Source organism: Chrysemys picta, chromosome 7 (assembly GCF_011386835.1).
Source record: "Chrysemys picta bellii isolate R12L10 chromosome 7, ASM1138683v2, whole genome shotgun sequence".
Lineage (NCBI taxonomy): Eukaryota > Metazoa > Chordata > Testudines > Emydidae > Chrysemys > Chrysemys picta.
Window position 1 is genome coordinate 114,322,582 of NC_088797.1, and position 18,358 is coordinate 114,340,939.

General features: G+C 41.8%; 1 protein-coding gene across 1 annotated transcript; it reads right to left on the reverse strand.

Moving 5' to 3' along the window:
• Positions 1-733: 733 nt before the first annotated feature.
• KCNK18 (potassium two pore domain channel subfamily K member 18) lies at positions 734-7,995 on the reverse strand. The gene is made up of 3 exons (XM_005310356.4): positions 7,791-7,995; positions 6,270-6,416; positions 734-2,686 (listed from the first exon to the last, which is right to left on the reverse strand). The coding sequence occupies exons 1-3, from the start codon at positions 7,969-7,971 to the stop codon at positions 1,860-1,862; spliced, it is 1,155 nt and encodes a 384-aa protein (XP_005310413.2). The 5' UTR covers positions 7,972-7,995; the 3' UTR covers positions 734-1,859.
• Positions 7,996-18,358: the final 10,363 nt, after the last annotated feature.

Here is an 18,358-nt window from a genome sequence, read left to right on the forward strand (position 1 = left end):
TTTTTATGCTTATAATTTACAGGCTAAGACAGAGTTGGTTAAATGCAGTGATTCCCTTTATAGAGAGTGTATCTAGTTTTGATAGATAAAAATATGTATAGTTAGCATGATAGGATCTTTGTTCAGTAAAATTATTATTCCTAATACTTGGCACATACATTGTGCTTTCAGAGTACTCAACAAGTATTAACTATATAAGCTGCACAACACCCTTGGCTGTGGTAAGTGGTGTTTCCCTATTTTCAGATGGGGAAGTGACAGAGGTGAAGTGATTTGCCCAAGGCCACACTGCAAGTCAGTGGCAAAGTTGGGATTAGAACTCAGGGCTTCTATGGTTCCAGTCCCAAACTCAGTCAGTTTAGACCATACTGTCCCACTAATAATATACCAGTAGCTATGGTTCATAAGTTGTAACACAGGCTCAGGTTTGTTACATGCATTCCCACAAATTGCTATCTCTAGAATAGAAACTGTGATTAGCAGCTGCATGTTATAGACGAACACCATAAATTTATGTACACTACGCTGATTACAAAGAGTTGAAAGGATACGAATGCTGATCCTTAATACAGGGAACTGATTTACAGTAGAATGCTTCACTGTGCAGGACAGTAAAGTGTCTAAAGCTATGGTATTTATGTAACTTTGATTTCAAATATCCTGTTCCTAACTGGAAAAAAAGTTAAACATTATAGAAGAAATATTATTCTCACGGTAACAAACTTTGGGCTAGATCCTCAGGTCTGGCTGAGCAGTGAATGAGGGGATAAAGGTGGCTAAACCATTTTTCCACTTCTCTGATCCTGGGCCAGCCAAGAGCCCATTTGGCTCCATTCATAACTTAGAGCAGCCTAAGACTGCTACTAGTTACATCAGCTAGAATGATCACCTAATGGCTGCTTTGTCAGTCAGAGATCACCAGAGTCCAGTGTACTTCTGCCAGTCCTGCAATGCTGGGGCAGGAAGTGGGTTAGCTATGCTGGCTGGCTTTGTGTCACCCAGGCGTTTCCCTACCCAAGGGGAATCCCCAGCTAGGGTGACCAGATGTCCTGATTTTATAGGGACAGTCCCAATATTTGGGGCTTTGTCTTATATAGGCTCCTATTGCCCCCCCACCCCCTGTCCCAAGTTTTCACACTTGCTATCTGGTCACCCTATCCCCAGCTACCCATTTAAGAGCAGTTTTCTGTTTGCTTTCACTGCCTGAACACTACAAAACAGCTGGAGAGGATGAGGGGTTTTGAGAAAATTTGGCCTTTTTAAATTTTAACATTACACTGACCATTAAGAAACTTAGATGTGTTAATATCATGAATGAACAGCTAGTTGGGTGCATACCTTAATTATGTTTAATTATCTCAGGCCAAGTTCCGCCATTGAAAAGTGGGTATGTGTGTAACAGGGGACAGGGCCACTGTCTGGTCTTGGCGAACAAGAGGTCAGCCTTAGCTGTGCTTCTGCAGGTGCTGTGGGGAAGAACCATAATTTAACACTTTGGGCGGCAGAGAGGAGAGACTGCTGTGTGTAGACAGACCTCCACTACCAGGGCTTATAAGACTGAGCTGACTCCCGGCTCAGGGAGGGTTTTTTAAATGTTAGTTGTGGGGTTTTTTTTATTTTTTCTGGTTACAAATATTATCCCTTGAGGAAAACCTTTGCTGACTGCACCTGTCTATTTTCTCCTGAGGCCTTCCACCAGTTTATAGCATGTTCCTACTGATTTCAGAACAAGTGGAGCTCATGTAAATGAGGGGGAAATATGGCCCCCTCTAAGCCTTCCATAAAGCAGGGAGAAGAAAACGCACTAACAATTTCATCTGATTGCAATCGCCAATGAATGTGACCGGGAGAAATGATGGCTATTTTTTACGCGGATACTTCTCATACTGTGGTGACGTCTTCTTACTAACATATGAAATCACCTTTTTGTACAAGCCAATCAATCGGTCTTGTCCCAGCTTAAAAGCAATGATGACTATTTCCATACCGATGACAATATAGAGGGAAAAAAACAAGAAAAAGTTGGGATGTTCCAAGTGAATATCACCAAACCCAATTGTTGTCAAGGTGATAAAACAAAAATAGAAAGCCTCCTCGAAATCCATGTGGTTTTCCCAGTTTGGAAGAATAGCGGCTGCACAGGAGATGTATGCAAAGACAATTAGTGCCATTAGCAAGATGGGCACATCTAGCTTTTCGAGTTCTTTGCCAAAGTTTTCGATGACACAGGTCATCTTCCCTGAGTCTAGTTCGGGACATGAACTCCATCTTTCAAATTTGTTAATTCTTGGTGGCATAAGGTATTGATTTTCTCTTGCAATTAGCATTTCAAATATTTCAGCATTCTGGTATTGCAGTGACTTCCTTTTAACAGAGGATTGGCTTTTCAGCACTTCCGTGATACTTAAAGGTTCCTGGATGACTATTTTGTGTTGCATAAGCAATGATGATCCAGTTTTTATCTCATTGTTTTTCTTACAGATGCATCCAGAACACAGTTTAGCTGGTTTAGAGGCTAACATTTTTGAATTAAGTTTCCTAAATTTATTGTAAGACTTGGATAAGATAGTTGCAAGGATGTCTCCCAGGTCTGTCAGAACCAAGAACATCAGAGGTATGCCAAATAATGCATATAGCATACACAGATATTTTCCAACCTTTGTTACGGGGTAGCTATGGCCATAACCTAAAAACAAAATAAAAATAGAACACTGCAATTTATTTTGTATTCAAAACATTGAACTTGTAATACAGTTTTAAGTCAATAATTTGTGTGGTGATATTTTAGTCAATAGTCTGTGTGGTCTTTTTTTTTTTTTTAACATTTATCTCAATCCTTTTTAAAACTTCTTAGCTGGGGGCTTTGTACATGGGTCTGACTTGGAGCAGAAGGACCTTCACTGTATTCCTTCTGAAAGAGCATATGCACAAACCATAAAACTTACCTGAAAGCAGAGAGTTTTTTGCATGTGGTAACTCATACATAGAAATTGACCCAGAATGGAACACCCGATCAAAACTCCCTGTATTTTGGTAAATTCAGATCTGGATTCTAATCTGAATTTTTGCAACTGGTTATTCTGTTTAATAGCTTGGAACAATGAATCCCAGCACCCTCAAACTTTATGACTCGGGGCCATTGTTGATCATAATTGTCACTGTCAATGATTTGAAACTATTTACAGTTTGTTAGATCTGATTTTAATGGCAGGAGTTGCATTTGACATATGGAGAGTGGTAAAACTGGGCTTTAGGGGACACACATTTTCTCCATTGAAGAGCATGGCTGGAAACCAATAACACTTTACTCTAGTGATCTAAAAAGTACTGATATCAAATGTAACTAATGCAAAAATATTACCAGACTTCCACTGCCAAATGATCAATTTAAGTAACAAAATGGTAGTGTAAGATATTCCGCTGCAAATTAAATTAGGACATAGGACTCCTTTTCTGCAGTTATGCCATTGCTTCTTTGGATGTGAAGTTAAAATCCTAACCCTAAGTTAATGCATTTCCATTAGGGAAAAGATAACAGAGAGAAATTGTATTAAAGTTTTTAATGGAAGTTCTCTGTCCTCCAAAAAGGCATAAAGAATCCTTTTTAAAAAATGCTTTTCTCTTCCTTAGTCAACACTGTTTCCTCTTAGACGATTTTGGGGTCTGTCTTTAAGATTATTAAACCAAATACTGGAGTATAATTGCCAAGTCACCTTCATTCTTACTAAAGATAGTTAAAGTCTTTATGGTCTAATCCAGCCTCTGCCACTAACTCAGTATGTGGCCTTTGGCAGTTTATTTATCCTGTGTGTCTCCATTCCCACATCTGTGAAATGGGGATGCTAATTATTACTCTGCAGAGGTAAATGGTGAGGATTAATTACTGTAATTAATATGTGGAGAGTGATTTCTTTTTTCCTTTTGATTCATATACATGAAAGTGCCTATCACAGGTTATAGTTGCTTTAACATTTATTACAGATATAATCCAGCCAAATAACAAATCAACAGCTGATCTCACCCCACACAAATGGCTCTCAATCAACAACAAAAATGAATATCCCTGGCTCCTCACCTCCTCTAGACCCCCAAGCATCTTAGGCCTTCCAAAGAGCCTAAGCAAACAGATGTGGTTTATAGCTTCCTGGGAAGGTCAACAAATAGGGCTTATTTTGGATCAAGCACATAGGAGGGGAGTAGGAGTGCTTCTAAGTGACTAACTCACTTCTGAAAATAAGACTTAAGGTCCTAAATCACGTAAGAGATTTGGACACATTTACCTCTCATAAATATTTACTACTACTTACTAGCACCTGCTACCTATTCTTCCTCATTTTTCACCACAGAGGAAACTATTTTGCATTCCTAGTGTGAGACCCTCTTAAATTGCACTCCCCCCAAAAATAGCATCCACCACAGCACTTACTAGATTATATCCGTAGCCAATTTGGTTTGATGTTTAAGCAAAATGTGTCCATACTGATCCTTTGGTCCTTACTCAAGCAAAACTCCCCATTGAAATTAATGGTTTCTAGTTTTAACTATGGTTTGTCTTCCTTTTTAAATCATTTGCAATAGCAAAATATTATATGTGGAAGAACATGAAATTGCAGAGACAAAAGAGAACCAAACTTCCATGTAGACCCATTCCACAAATCAGCTCTTATATTGTAGTCAGGGGGGATTTTGCCTGAGTCAGTAAAATAAATAAATAAAATCCTGATGCCTCTCTCACAGAAGTCCCATAAGAAAAGGTGCAGATGTAGACACACCCACTCTGGTTGTAGCTCGTCCGCTGCCTACATAAGCAGAGGTACTTGTGGGGTAGTTCAGTCATATCTAGAAAACCAGTGGTGCAGGATATTCCATGTATAATAACCACCCTGGTGTGATTACATGCTGGTTCTATGCTGTAAAGAAAACAGATGGATTTTTTTTTTAATGTAACAAAGAGGAAGATTAACAGCCATGGAAGGGCAGAAAGGGGTAACCAAAGAAAGTAGTCTAAGGAGTGGGAAGGAGACTTTAACCACGCAACTTGAGATCTTGAAACTGATTTCTTAATAGCAGAATTGAATAGGGAGGAGTATAGCTGAGGTTATACAGGAGAATGAATTCTGAGTCCAAGCACTTTTAGAGGCATGAGTGTGTGCATGTTGTTTGAAAACTGTGGATTCTGTCATATCTTATGCTGAAGGATTATGTCAGATAACTTTTCATACCCATATTTAGTTTAACTGAATTTTGGTCAGTTGAATAAATACAGGTTTCAGCTGGATATCTGACTATGTTACCGTCTTTTAAAAAAACACAAGTCCACCCTAGAAATCTTCTATCTCTGTCACTTTCCTTGTTAGCCTCTCTGGATTGCTGCTTGCTGCCTCCAGACCTTCCCTCACAAAAGGTGGTGTTGGTCATTGTCTCAGGCATGCACGTTCTAACTGAGTGGTTCTATATGGAAGACTTAGTCACTGCCTGCGCTTGCCAACGGGTGAGACTGGTGTCAAGAAGAACAGCAGAAGCACATGGAAAGTAGCACCCCATAGTGTTGTAGAGAAGGGACTAGAACAGGTCATTTTTGTTTGTATCTAGGTCATCTGTCTACACCTGGAGCCGGAATGGAAAATTTCAGGAGTAGTGGTTTGAGCATTGGCCTGCTAAACCCAGGGTTGTGAGTTCAATCCTTGAGGGGGCCATTTAGGGACCTGGGGCAAAAATCTGTCTGGGGATTGGTCCTGCTTTGAGCAGGGGGTTGGACTAGATGACCTCCTGAGGTCCCTTCCAATCCTGATATTCTATGATTCTACGAATATGCCTCGGTGGATACATAAGAAAGAATTAATTATAATGCCTTATATTTATAACACACTTTTCAACCTAAACAACTGTGAAGCTCTTTAAAATCAGATCACCACCTCTCTGGTGGAGGGCAAAACCCAGCATAATACACAACAGTGGGGAGGGCAAGAGCACATTTTGAACCAAAACAATAGAGAAAACTTGTTTGTTCTTTTTTACAAAAAAGTTGCATTAGGTCATGATGACCATGTGTGCATGCACCTGAGCATTTAATTTGCATGTGCAATTACAGCAATCTAAGTGCTAAAATGCATTAGAATATACTGGTCTAGAGAGCACTGGATAACATTTTAACCCAAACTACTCACTACAAATATATGTTGTTCCTTTGTGAATTCATTGGATGAAACCCATGAGTTAAATGCAGTGATTAGCATCCTATGTTAAGTGTACTTTACCTCAGAACTTACCCACTGTTGTGAACACAGTACAGCAGAAAAAGAGAGACCCAAGGAAAGACCATCGTTCTTTTGGATCGTCAAACCATTCCAACTTAGCTTTGATAAGCAGGTCATGGACTCTTTTCTTAAATATCTTCTCGTTTTCTGTCATATTTTCTGTTACAATAACAAAACAGCATGTGGTAACTGCTTCAAGACTCTGGGCCACCCCATCAGCTGCTGTAAATCAGCCTAACTCCATTATGCCGGCTGAGGATCTGGCTCTGTTACTTTAAAAGAAGAACCTATCCGCACACAAACCTATCTTTGCCCATGTTGTAAGTAGAGTCAGGCTAATAGCTGTGGTGAAGAAACAGAGGAGGGTGGGCTGATGGGTGAAAGCATTAAAAAATGAGGACAAAGAAACTGGGTAATTTTTAAAAAGAGAAAGATAGAAGATATACCAAAGAGAGAATGACACAAAATTTGACCTCTCTCTTTCATGACATCCAGCTCTTTTCTTTTAAGTACCTGGTTTATTCTTCTTCTGGTTGAATAACTGAACTGGGGGAGACGGCGGTAAGAGGGAAAAGAGGTGCAACCAGCATGGTCTTTTACTGAAGAAAGTAAAACAATTTGTAATCGGAAGATAAACAGATTTGTGGTCTACTGCTGAGACCCATGGCCCCTACCTGTGGATAAATACCAAATGCATTATCTCTAGCAGCTACTCCTATAGCCTGCACATATAGGCATCTTTGGAGTGTGACTTACCCCTGTAATCCCTCCCTGATAAAAATCACTTCCAAAATACAGTAAGCTCAGTTGAAAAAAGGCACTCGTATTCTGGAATAAGTGTCCACAGAGGGTTTATACTGAAATAAATACCTTGTCTGGAATAATTATTCTGGAGTTGCTATTTTGGCAAATTTTTAAGTGTAGACAAGCCCTCAGAAAGAGCCAGTGACCATTCACTAAAAGCTCTTTTATCTATTTAGTCTGCTGTAGACAATGAATAAGTGCTACCACCCCAGTCCCCACCACCCTCTCTTTCTTTGCCATCCTGACATTATATCCCCTCTACTTGGACCCATCCTTCACATAAATGATTATTAGGATCCAGCTTTTCTTTGACTCTCTGAACTGTTATGTTTTTGTTTTGTGAGGCAGCAGGCTGACCTCCTATTGCCAGGCGACTAACGGAGACCCCCATGAGGGATGAACTGAGCTTGTTACAATAGCTAAGCAAGCTCAGTCACTGTTTTGCTACCCAGGGTAACTTTAAATCTTTCCAGTGATGCAAGACAAAGCGAAGTAGATAAGCACTACAAAAATCTGGTCAAACATTCACATAGGGATCGTGGAAGCTTACAGCCTGGAAATCATAATTAAAGCAAATAAATACACCATCTAAACATAAGGAAAAGCTGCTTCCAAGCTTACCCTTCATTATTTTGAAGTATATAGTCACAAGTTAAGAGATCTAATTTGAATGACAAGGGGATCAGTAATACCCTGTAAGCAAAGTCATTTTTCTATTACTGCACATACCTGTAAAATTTTGTGAGAGGTTCCACAGATTCAGCATAAAATCCTTATAGTCTTTATTTTCATTGCAATTTCTGTTACCCTCAATGTGAGAAAACATGACAGCCCCCAGAAAAGCATAGATCACTAAAGAAGAGATGAAGCAGGCATGAGGAAACACCACCCAAAACACTTTTGTGCACATCTTTTTGTCTTGCTGGGGACGAGATCTGAGTTCCATCCTCAAGACTCCGTTTGGAAAAAATCAGCTAGAGGTTTCAGAAACAGAGACGTGAGAAATCTCTGGCATTTCAGTGAAGCTTCTCCTAGCTGGGAAATGAGAAATCCTCTGTTTCATGCTTTCAGAAGGAGGACTTTATAACTGAACACTGTAGTAGGGTCCCAATGGGCCCTGGAAAGAGCCTACGACTAATCAAGTCTTAAAATATCTGTCAGATGATGATACAGCATGCTATAGCACTGAATTACTATTGATCAGGGAGAGCTGTAATGCACACAGATGACCAGCTACTGTATGTATCTACTTGACTAAATTGCAGTTTAAAGTTTCTTGTACTGAACTTCAGTTTTTGTTTTTCATTGGCACAGTGGAAGCACAGTGGAAGTAACAGATGAAAAGATGCACAGTGTAAATAAAGGACATGTATGTGATATGGGACATTCCACCAGGAATGAAGGGGAGAGACCTATAATTTATCAGAGACAGACAGTGCTGGGACAAGGGTCATTCCGGCAGGTCTGCAGAATAAGTCCATCTCTCCTACTGATGCATTAAGCTGCTGTCTAGGCCACCTTATATTGGTTATTTTCTTTAACTGTAAAGGATTTTGTCTGAGGCCAAACCATGAAGTCCTTGCCCAATTCTCGCCCAATTTTTAGCCCCATGCTAGTGACTTTTCTGGAAGCACATCTAACCTTCAAAACCAAAACTCTCACTCTTATCCCTCACTCTGAGACACTGAAAGTGATGAGCACTGTCACTGTCCTTTGCTATTTTTAACAGTGAGGGTAACTAGAACAGGCTACAAAGGATGTGGTAAATTCTCCATCTCTTGTAAGGCTTTAAACAAAGCCTGGAAATCCTCTAGTACCCCCACAAGATATTGAGCTAGCAGCTGCTGACATGTTATGGCCTTTGCTATGAAGGAGAGCAGACTAGCTGATCATAATGATTCCTTTTGGCCTTAAAATCTGTAAGCTAGCTCCTCGGTTGTGGTCCGTTGTGGAGCTCCAAGGTGTGGTGTGTTCATCCCATCTTGGCCCATCTGCTAGGGAAGCAAGGACTGGGAGCTGCATTCTGATCTTCAGCTGGCTCTTCAGGGCTTAGTCCCTGGTACGACAGACTATATGACTGACTGTTATTTATTTATTTTTCAAACTGGACCGGTATATCATTTTTAGGCAATAGACCTAGAAATCCTTTTTGCTGTTTAATCTGCTCTTTTTGGTCTTACACAAATGCACCCTTAAAACACTTGAAAATTGCTCGTGTGTATATTTTGTAGTTCAGTGTTAATTAGCAAGAAAGCCTACCGCATTTTCACATCACAGGATTGTAATCATAGTGGTGGCATGACTTGTCCTAGGGACTAGATGACCTCCTGAGGTCTCTTCCAATCATATCTTCTGTGATTCTATGATTTTGTCATCTGCTTCTCAAATTTCAGCCTCAGTCCTATAAGGTGTGCTGAATCCTTCAGTCCCATTGATATTCAGTAGGACCAAAGATGGCTTCACAATTCCCAGGACATCCTCAGCCACTTGAAGTATCAAGCTCGGAGCTCGCAGCAAAGAGAGAATTTGATAAAAATATATTCAGTAAATGATTTTTACATTAGCTGCTTAATCTAAAGCATTTCCCCGCTGTCACTGTGTTACATATTTGGGCTCAAATGCTTAAAAGCAAACTGTGATAACCACAAACTAGTCCAAATTGAGTTAATGCTACTAGCACTGAAAGAGATTTTTGCAGTCTGCATTTCCTTTTCATATTAATGGACTGCACAACTTACGCATTTCCTAAAGGCCATTTCTGAATTCCATTTCTTTCATTAGTGCAAATACACATTGCTCTAGAGATGACACTTGAAAAGGTTTTTGGGCAAACCTGCAAGATTTAATTAATCCAATGCCAATAAATGTATATTACCATTTGTAGTTCATCTGGTTTTCTTTGATTACAAAAGTTCAAATTAGAAAGTCCTTTCTTTGTACACAGAGAGGCTTTTAGATAATCAATGATAACTCTTCCTGCATATAACCGTCCATTATTTTGTCAACGGATCTGCTATTTAGATGCTCTTCAATCAAACTCCATTACATTCAATATACTGTACTTTCAAGTATTAAATGCTCCACTATCCAAGTCCACGTAACACAATGTCTAGCCAGGTTCAAGCTTTTTCTTTTTCAACAAGTCTGATGCAAATGATAGGTATTTGTAAGTATTTTATAGAAATTATACAAGGACCGATTATGACTCTGCTACAGTTTGCCTTAGGCATTGACTCCAATGGGAATAGTGTGCGAGTAAGGACTGAGATCCTAGTCCTGCAAAGACCGAAGCACTTTCAAATCAATGGAAATTGAAAGCACTCAGTACCTTGCAGAATTCCGTTCTAACAACTGGAGGATTTGCCTTGTTTTTGTTCGGAAATGCACTGCAGTATTCAGTGCTCCCCATTCTCACATGAGCATGAATATCTCTGCATACTGAAATGCACTTTGGGATAGTCAGGCCCAGTCAGTATGGACATTTTAAAATGTGGGTTTATAGAAAATAGACCTTGTCAGGCTAACTTGACTTTTTTATGTGATTACAAGTTTGACTGATAAAGGTAATAGTGTTGATGTAATAGACTTCTGTAAGGCATTAGAGTTGGTGACAACACAACATTTTGGCTAAGAAAATAGAACAATACAAAATCAACAAAGCAAAAATTAAATGGATTTAAAAACTGGCTAACTGATGGATCTCAAAACATAATTGTAAACAGAGAATCAGAATGGGTGTGTTCCTTCTGGTGTCCTGTAAGGATCAGTTCCCAGCTCTATGCTTTAGCAATGGCCTGGAAGAGAATGTAAAATTATCACGGATAAAATTTGCACATGACACACAGCTTAAGGGAGTGGTAAATAATGAAGAGGACAGGTCACCTGATAGAGTTATCTGGATCACTTGGTAAGCCAGGCTCAAGCATTTTAATATGGCTAAATGTATACATATAGGAAGAAAGAATGTAGGCCATAGTTACAAGATGGGAGACTCTATCTAGGGAAGCAGTGTCTCTATAATCAGCTGAACATGAGCAATACTGTGGCTAAAAGGGCTAATGTGATCCTTGGATGTATAAACGGGAATATCAAGTAGGAGTAGGGAGGATATGTTACTCTATATCTGACACAAGTGTGACTGATACTGGAATATTGTGTCTACTCTTAGTGCCCACAATTTAAGAAGGATTCTGATACATTAGAGGGGGTTCGGAGAAGAGCCATGATAATGATTTAAAGGATGAGAAACAAGCCTTATAGTAAAAAACTAATAGAGCTCAATCGGTTTAGCTTATGTGATGGTTGTTGGGATGCCCAGAACTGGGAGTCAGCTTGTTACTCCCTTGCCTCTTGCTTGTGTTTAACTGAGTGTCAGGTCCCTAACAGTTCCACTTTGTTAGCTACCCAAACACTCTCCTCTGGGCTATGCTGCCCTTACTTCATCTTGCACATTAACAATAGGTGCACCCTAGTCCCTGAGCCACTTTGAAGCAATCCCCTGTAATATTCATCCCCTATCCACTGAACACTCTCAGTAACACCAGATCTGCTGTCCCCAAAGGAACAGTGTACACACCAACTTGTGTGATTCAACCAGCTCCTTATATAATACCACAGCACTGAGGTATATTTATAGTGAAAACAATCATAAGTTTATTAGCTAAGATTTAAGAGAGAGTGAGTAAGGATAATGGAAACAGAAGGGTTATGTATAAAACAAAGTCATAACATGATTCCTAGAGCCTAAACTGAACAGGTTAAACTTTTCTCTAAATAGAATCATAGAATATCAGGGTTGGAAGGGACCTCAGGAGGTCATCTAGTCCAACTCCCTGTTCAAAGCAGGACCAATCCCTAACTAAATCATCCCAGACAGGGCTTCGTCAAGCCTGACCTTAAAAACCTCTAAGGAAGGAGATTCCACCACCTCCCTAGGTAACCCATTCCAGTGCTTCACCACCCTCCTAGTGAAATTTTTTTTCCTGATATCCAACCTAAACCACCTCCACTGCAACTTGAGACCATTACTCCTTGTTCTGTTATCTGGTACCACTGAGAACAGTCTAGATCCATCCATCCGGAGTTAGGAGATCCTGGGAGAATCCTGGCTTCCATTTCAAACTTTAATATGTTTTAGCCCTGGGGGCTGGGACGTGAAGCTGGAGCCAGGCGAGCTCAGAGGGACGAGCTATGTGTTAGCATTTCCAAGCTGGCATTTTTCAGCCACTCTCATGGTTTTCAGAGCCTGATGAGATTTTCACCCCCCGGCGCTGCACACACCTGCTCCAGACCCCGGCAGGGCAGGCACCAGCCCAGGGCGGGGCAGTGATGAGGAGTGTTTCCCTGGCACCACAGCCCCCAGAGGGGAGCAGAGAGTACAGCTCTGGGCAAAGGCAGCCCCTGCAGGGCCCTTGTTCAAAGCCAGGCCCAGTGCGCTGCACGTGGCAGGGGCTGGTGCTCCCCCTCGGCCCTGCTGTCTCCTCACCCCCACCAGCCAAGCGCCATCTCGGCTCCACTCCCACTGCTGGAGTTAATTAGCGAGCACTCAGTGTGCAGCATGGGGAAGTTCAAGTTGATCTCACCCCAAATGTCCTTTTCAGCGTTTCAACTGAGCCTGTTTCAGATCCTGTTTTCATTAATGTAATCACGCTGCCAATTACTTCTGAGGTTCAGAATAAAGGGGTGTCTCTGTGCCTCTGCCTTATATCCCAAAAGTTCATTGTCTGTCCTCAGGGACAGTAGAACCCCTGTCGCTTGTTTTTTTCAGTTGATTTCACATCCTCCTGTTGTCTTTGTATGTATTGTAAATGACTTTCCACTGTGTTACCTTACAATGCTTACTTCATGTAGTGACCAGTCAGGAAAGGTGAATAAACCTCCTTTATCTGGCAGAAACCTGTTTGTCAACTCTGCCTTAATAGAGACCTTAGGAACATATAGCCAGTATATGTACATGACTCCTTACATAGTAGCAGTACATACATTTCACAAGGATATTCATCACCACTGTGGCACTGACTTTCATTTAAGACCTTACATAATAGTCTTTATCGATTAAATACTATGCAAGCGGTATGCTTGGTGTAGTGAGTTTGTCAGGCCAGTTAGGAATTGCTGTTACAGGACACTGAATGCTTTGCCAGCTAGCACCAATGGGCCTCTATGTCACCGCTTCACAAAGAGCATGTTAAGGGGGACTTGCTCAGCTTATAACTACCTACATGAAGAACTATGCGTTGTCGTTGTAGCTATGTCAGTCCCAGGATATTAGAGAAATGAGGCGGGAGGGGAGAACCTTTCCAATTCCAGCAGAAGAGCTCTCGGTGGCTCAAAAGCTTGTCTCTCTTGCCAACAAAATCTTGTCCAATAAAAGATGTTCCCTAACACACCTTTTGTCTCTCTACACAAGGAACTGAAATTTGATATTATAGGGCCTATAATTTAGCATACAAAAGTATAACAAAATCCAATGGCTGGAAGTTGAAGCTAGACAAACTTAGACTAGACATAAAGTATAATTTTTAACAGTGAAGGTAATTAACCATTGGAACAACTTACTAAGGGTTCTGGTGAATTCTCCATCACTAGAAATTTTTAAATCAAGTTTGTATGTTATGCAGGAGGTCACGTAGGTCCCTTCTGGCTTTATAACATCTGAGTCTATGAAATGCACAGGAGCAGAAGCTGCATTAAGATCCAAGGGAACATTTCTGGGTCCAGGTCTGAAAAAGAGAGGTTGAGGAAGTAGGCCACATGCACTCAGAAAATGCCTCTTGCCAAGCAGGGGCTCCCCTTACTAACAGTGGGCACCAGATCCCTGTTGCAGTGCAGACCCCTCTTATTGGCTTTGGGGAGGCAGGAATTTAACCAGGAATCATTCCAGTTTCATTATCAGTACAGACAGTTTTATCAGTAACAATCACCTTGATCAGCCACGGACCGATTCAAAATCCAACTTGCTCCAGCCTCAGTCTCTCTATAGTGTGAGTTTAGAGTGATGAGTTAGTGTCTCTGTTGCATTTGGCATCCACTGCCATAGTCCCAGTGCTGGCCTAGACTTCTCTGCTGGGTCTTTCCTGCCCTCTGGGTCTGGTCCCATGGTTGATTCCTTGGTTGTCGGTTCCAACTGTACTGCTCCGTGCTCTCTACCAGCTGCAGCAATGTACAGTCCCATGCTACCCAACCATGCAGGATGCAATGGGAGGGAGAGAGGCAGACCATGTGCACCCAGAAAATGCCAACCAGTTTGCCCTCCTCCCCCAATGAATAGACAATGGGAAAGGGAGTAGTTCACTGAAAGCTAGTCAGTCATCTGCCCCTGAAATCACTGGCAAGGTAGAAAGCCATTAGGCAGCCTACAAAAAATAGCATTAGGCCAGAGGGAAGTATAGGTGCAACCACTGGAGTGGGATTGGTGAGAAAAACATAATCTTGTCCCTCCACCACTCACCTTGTTACGAAGCTTGTTGCATTAATGCATTATCACTCCCGGTCTCCTCACCCCAATTCTTTGAAATAATTGCACTGCTGGAGGGAGCCCAAGGCTTCTGCAAACAGGAGGTGTGTGATGGACTTTTCCCTTTCTCTCCTGCATCATCCAATGCCCAAATCGCCTGAGTTAAGACAGCACCTCCTGCCTAGACTGACAGAGGCGCTCTTTTGGAACAACAGCATTTCTTCATCTTCAGCCTTTTCTGTTCACTAACTTGAACCCCTTTCTGAATTAGTTCAAGAAGCAGAAATATCTGCCATTGGCAGATTCAGTGCAGCAATTCTTGCCAGTGAACGGAAGATCCATTGTAGGTAACGAGGTGCAAACAAACCAAAGCAAAGGATACAGCATTACTAAGTGTACTTGGTTTAGTTATTTGGATGAATATAGTTTAATTTTGCTTCATGGTACTGTTACAAACATATGGATCAATGCATTGATGTTAGTGTTTGGAATGTGAGACCTCACTCCAAGGTTCTGCTAATAAAACATTGCTGAGAAGCAATGCAGGAGCTCTGGGTTTCCAAATAAACAAAGGGGATTAACATAGTTCTACTAATACTCAAGTCACTGCAGAATTAATGCAGTGAACAGAATGTTAGTGTAGATGAGGTTAGCTCAGTCCAACAGTTTCATTTTATAACAAAGATGCTCACCCCCAAAGATAGCAGAAAGTTGTTTCTCTGGAATTAACCTTTGTACAGCATTTGACATATGCAGTAAGCTATTAGAAAGAGGTGGCAACTTTACACGACTTTGGTTAGCCAAAAATGGGTCGGCAACGTTCGGCACGTGGCTCACCAGGGTAAGCACCCTGGTGGGCCGGGCCAGTTTTATTTACCTGCTGACGCGGCAGGTTCAGCCGATCGCGGCCCCCACTGGCCGCAGTTCGCCATCCCGGGCCAATGGGAGCTGCGATCGGCCGAACCTGCCGCGTCAGCAGGTAAATAAAACTGGCCCGGTCCGCCAGGGTGCTTACCTTGGCGAGCCGCGTGCCAAACGTTGCCGACCCCTGGCCAAAAACCTAGGTTCAAAAGGACAAATCTATCCCTACCTCTTGGAAAGGTTTTAATTATTCATCTTATTATTGATATGACACCATCAGCATAAGAAGTTTTAAAGTGAGATCCCCAAACCACAGAAATTAGCAACTAGCTGTTAGCCTATTATAAATATGCATATTGTGGATCCCCAAGGGATATTGTGGGCATCACAGCACCCCTAATGCCCAGCATGTTGGATACTAATGGAAAAGCATCTCATCCGACTATTGGATTATGAAGGGTATCCGCTTTATATGGTGAACCTAGCAGAGGGCCTGGCACATGGCCTATGCACCAGTTCAGTCCCACTTGAGCCCTCAAAATCAGGCTTAAGTGATGTGTGGACTTGTGCTGGCTTTCTGTGCAGCTTGAACTTCACCCTAAAAGGAGATTATCCATAAAGCCATATGCCGGTAACAGGGTTAATTTCTATTGGCTAGATAAGTCAGTGCTCATTTCAAACACAGGGAAGGAACTTTTCTCTTTTTTTAAGCCTTAGCTTGCATTAAAATTTTTTATTATTATTATTTATTTGTATTGCAGTAGTGGCCTGGGAGCCCCAGTCATGGATCGGAGCCCCATTGTGCCAGGGGCTGTACAACCACAGAACAAAATGATGGACCCTGCCCCAAAGAGCTTGCACTCTCATCCCCCGCAAAAGCAGCTGCCATCAGTACATAAGAATGGGTTGGTTTCATAGTAAAGAGTGAGACATTCCTCTAACACTATTATCATTTTTTAATTTATGACACTGCCCAAGATGTGTTTGACTCTTTCCAAACATTCGAGACTGGGTGGTCATTGTTCAAAGGAGCTTACAATCCAAAAACAGACAGAGAAGGAGATAGAGGTCCAACAAGAGACCATTTTTATTCAAGTCACTGCAATTCATCATACACAGCACAGCAGAAGTGAGGCTTCAAGAGGGGCTTCAATGTGGACAGGATAAAGGAGCCTTGCAGATCAGCTCAAGCAATTCATCCCATGCATAAGGGCTGTGTGGAAGAAGGTACAGAGGTATTGGGCAAGAAGTTGCGATATACCTTCTGCGTGTGTTAATGCTCATGACGTCGCTAGTGATGGGATGCAGGAGCTCAGGTGCTGTCATTTCTGAATCTAGAAGCATCATATGAGTTTGCTCCCCAACTATCTTCCTGCTCTCCACCAACTATGAGCGAGAACATAGCTATGTATATTCTTCACAGAAACAGTGGTATTTCTGCAAAAGTGGTGGGTTCAAGTCCAGGGAGACCCTATTAAAAGCAACCACTGTCCACAACGAATCTCCCAGCAGTACTGAAATCTGAATGAAAAAAGAGCAGTGGCTGGCTGTTCTGTGAATTTTGTTGCCATTTCATGTCATTTCCACCTGTTCATAAAATCTGTGGCTGCAGGTGATTACAGTTTTTGTATTTTTTCTTTAAAAAGTTATTCCACGGCCACTCATCTAAATCTAGCTGTACGGTGCCACATCATGCTGGTCCAGGATTTCCTGGCCAGTATGATAAGTATGGCTTTCTCACAAGCTGCCTCAGTCCTCCAGCCATCTGGACGGTCACAGACTAGCCTCAGAAATATGGGGAAGCACACCACTTTCCTGCCTGGACTATCATGTTGTCAATCTGGAGATCAAAGGAATCCTCTCCACCAGCCAACACAGGCCATCCCTGGAAGTTGCTGGTTGCCAAAAACCCCAAGGGAAAAGAACCCCAAAACATGTCCAACTTTCCTTACAAATCCCCAAGGACAAAAAGACCATCTACCTACAAAACGAGATGTGTGGTCGTCTTAAAACTAAAAGTCTGTGTGCTTTTGTGCAGGAAGCCTTTCCGTGCACCAGCAGCACACTCAGAAAAAATACTCACTACAGCAACCTCTGGGAGTGCAGGCTAGGGGCATGGTCATGATCCTGCCGTCCTGCACACCTGCTAGCAGCCAGGCACATAGAGATGATAGAGCAGGGCAGTCCATGCTGGACCTTTTCAAGGCAGTACTAAGTGCCACTGGTGGTGTGTGCTTCTCCTCCGTCTACCGAAGATATTCTGCCTTCCTCTGCCCTTCCCAGGCAGAAGGCCCCAGGCCACTTCTGCTTGGCTGCTCCAGCCTTGAAACCAACCAGTCCACCCACCCACAATTTTATAGATATGTGAGAGGTGACCTCATCCAAATAGTATCTGAAAACGTCTGCCACCCAGTACAATTACCAGTATCTGATCCAAAGTCAGGCTAAGCCATTGAACCACAACAAACCTGGGCTTCCAAACTCTTAACACTTGAGGTGCTGGCTTGCTGTGAAAATTCCTGTCTCATCAAAAGAAGACCAGATCCCCTCCTTTCTGAATATCTACTTGAAAAATATTCTGCTATACCCTATAGTGCCTCCATTTAATGTTATGCTTCTATGAATATTGCTTTTAGGTGAATTATTGATGTCTCTTATAGATTGATTTCTCTAAAGTTGCCTTACACAGAAACTGCAGAGTTGCATATTGCTAGGAAGTGCTTTACAGCAGTGTTTTAAGGAGCACATTTCCATAATTCAGTGAGAGGTACGTGTCACCGCTATACTTAATAGACATGGGAGCTGTATAGTTAATTCTCCATGTGTCTTCCTGAAAATATATCCCATCCTTATGCGTGCCATTCTTTGATCATGCAGAACAAATAGACAGAAAGATCCAAATCTTTTGTCTGATGCGTGGCTGGGTACCCAGGATCTCTGTGGGATCAAATGAGGAAGAATGCCACAGAGCCACTATTCC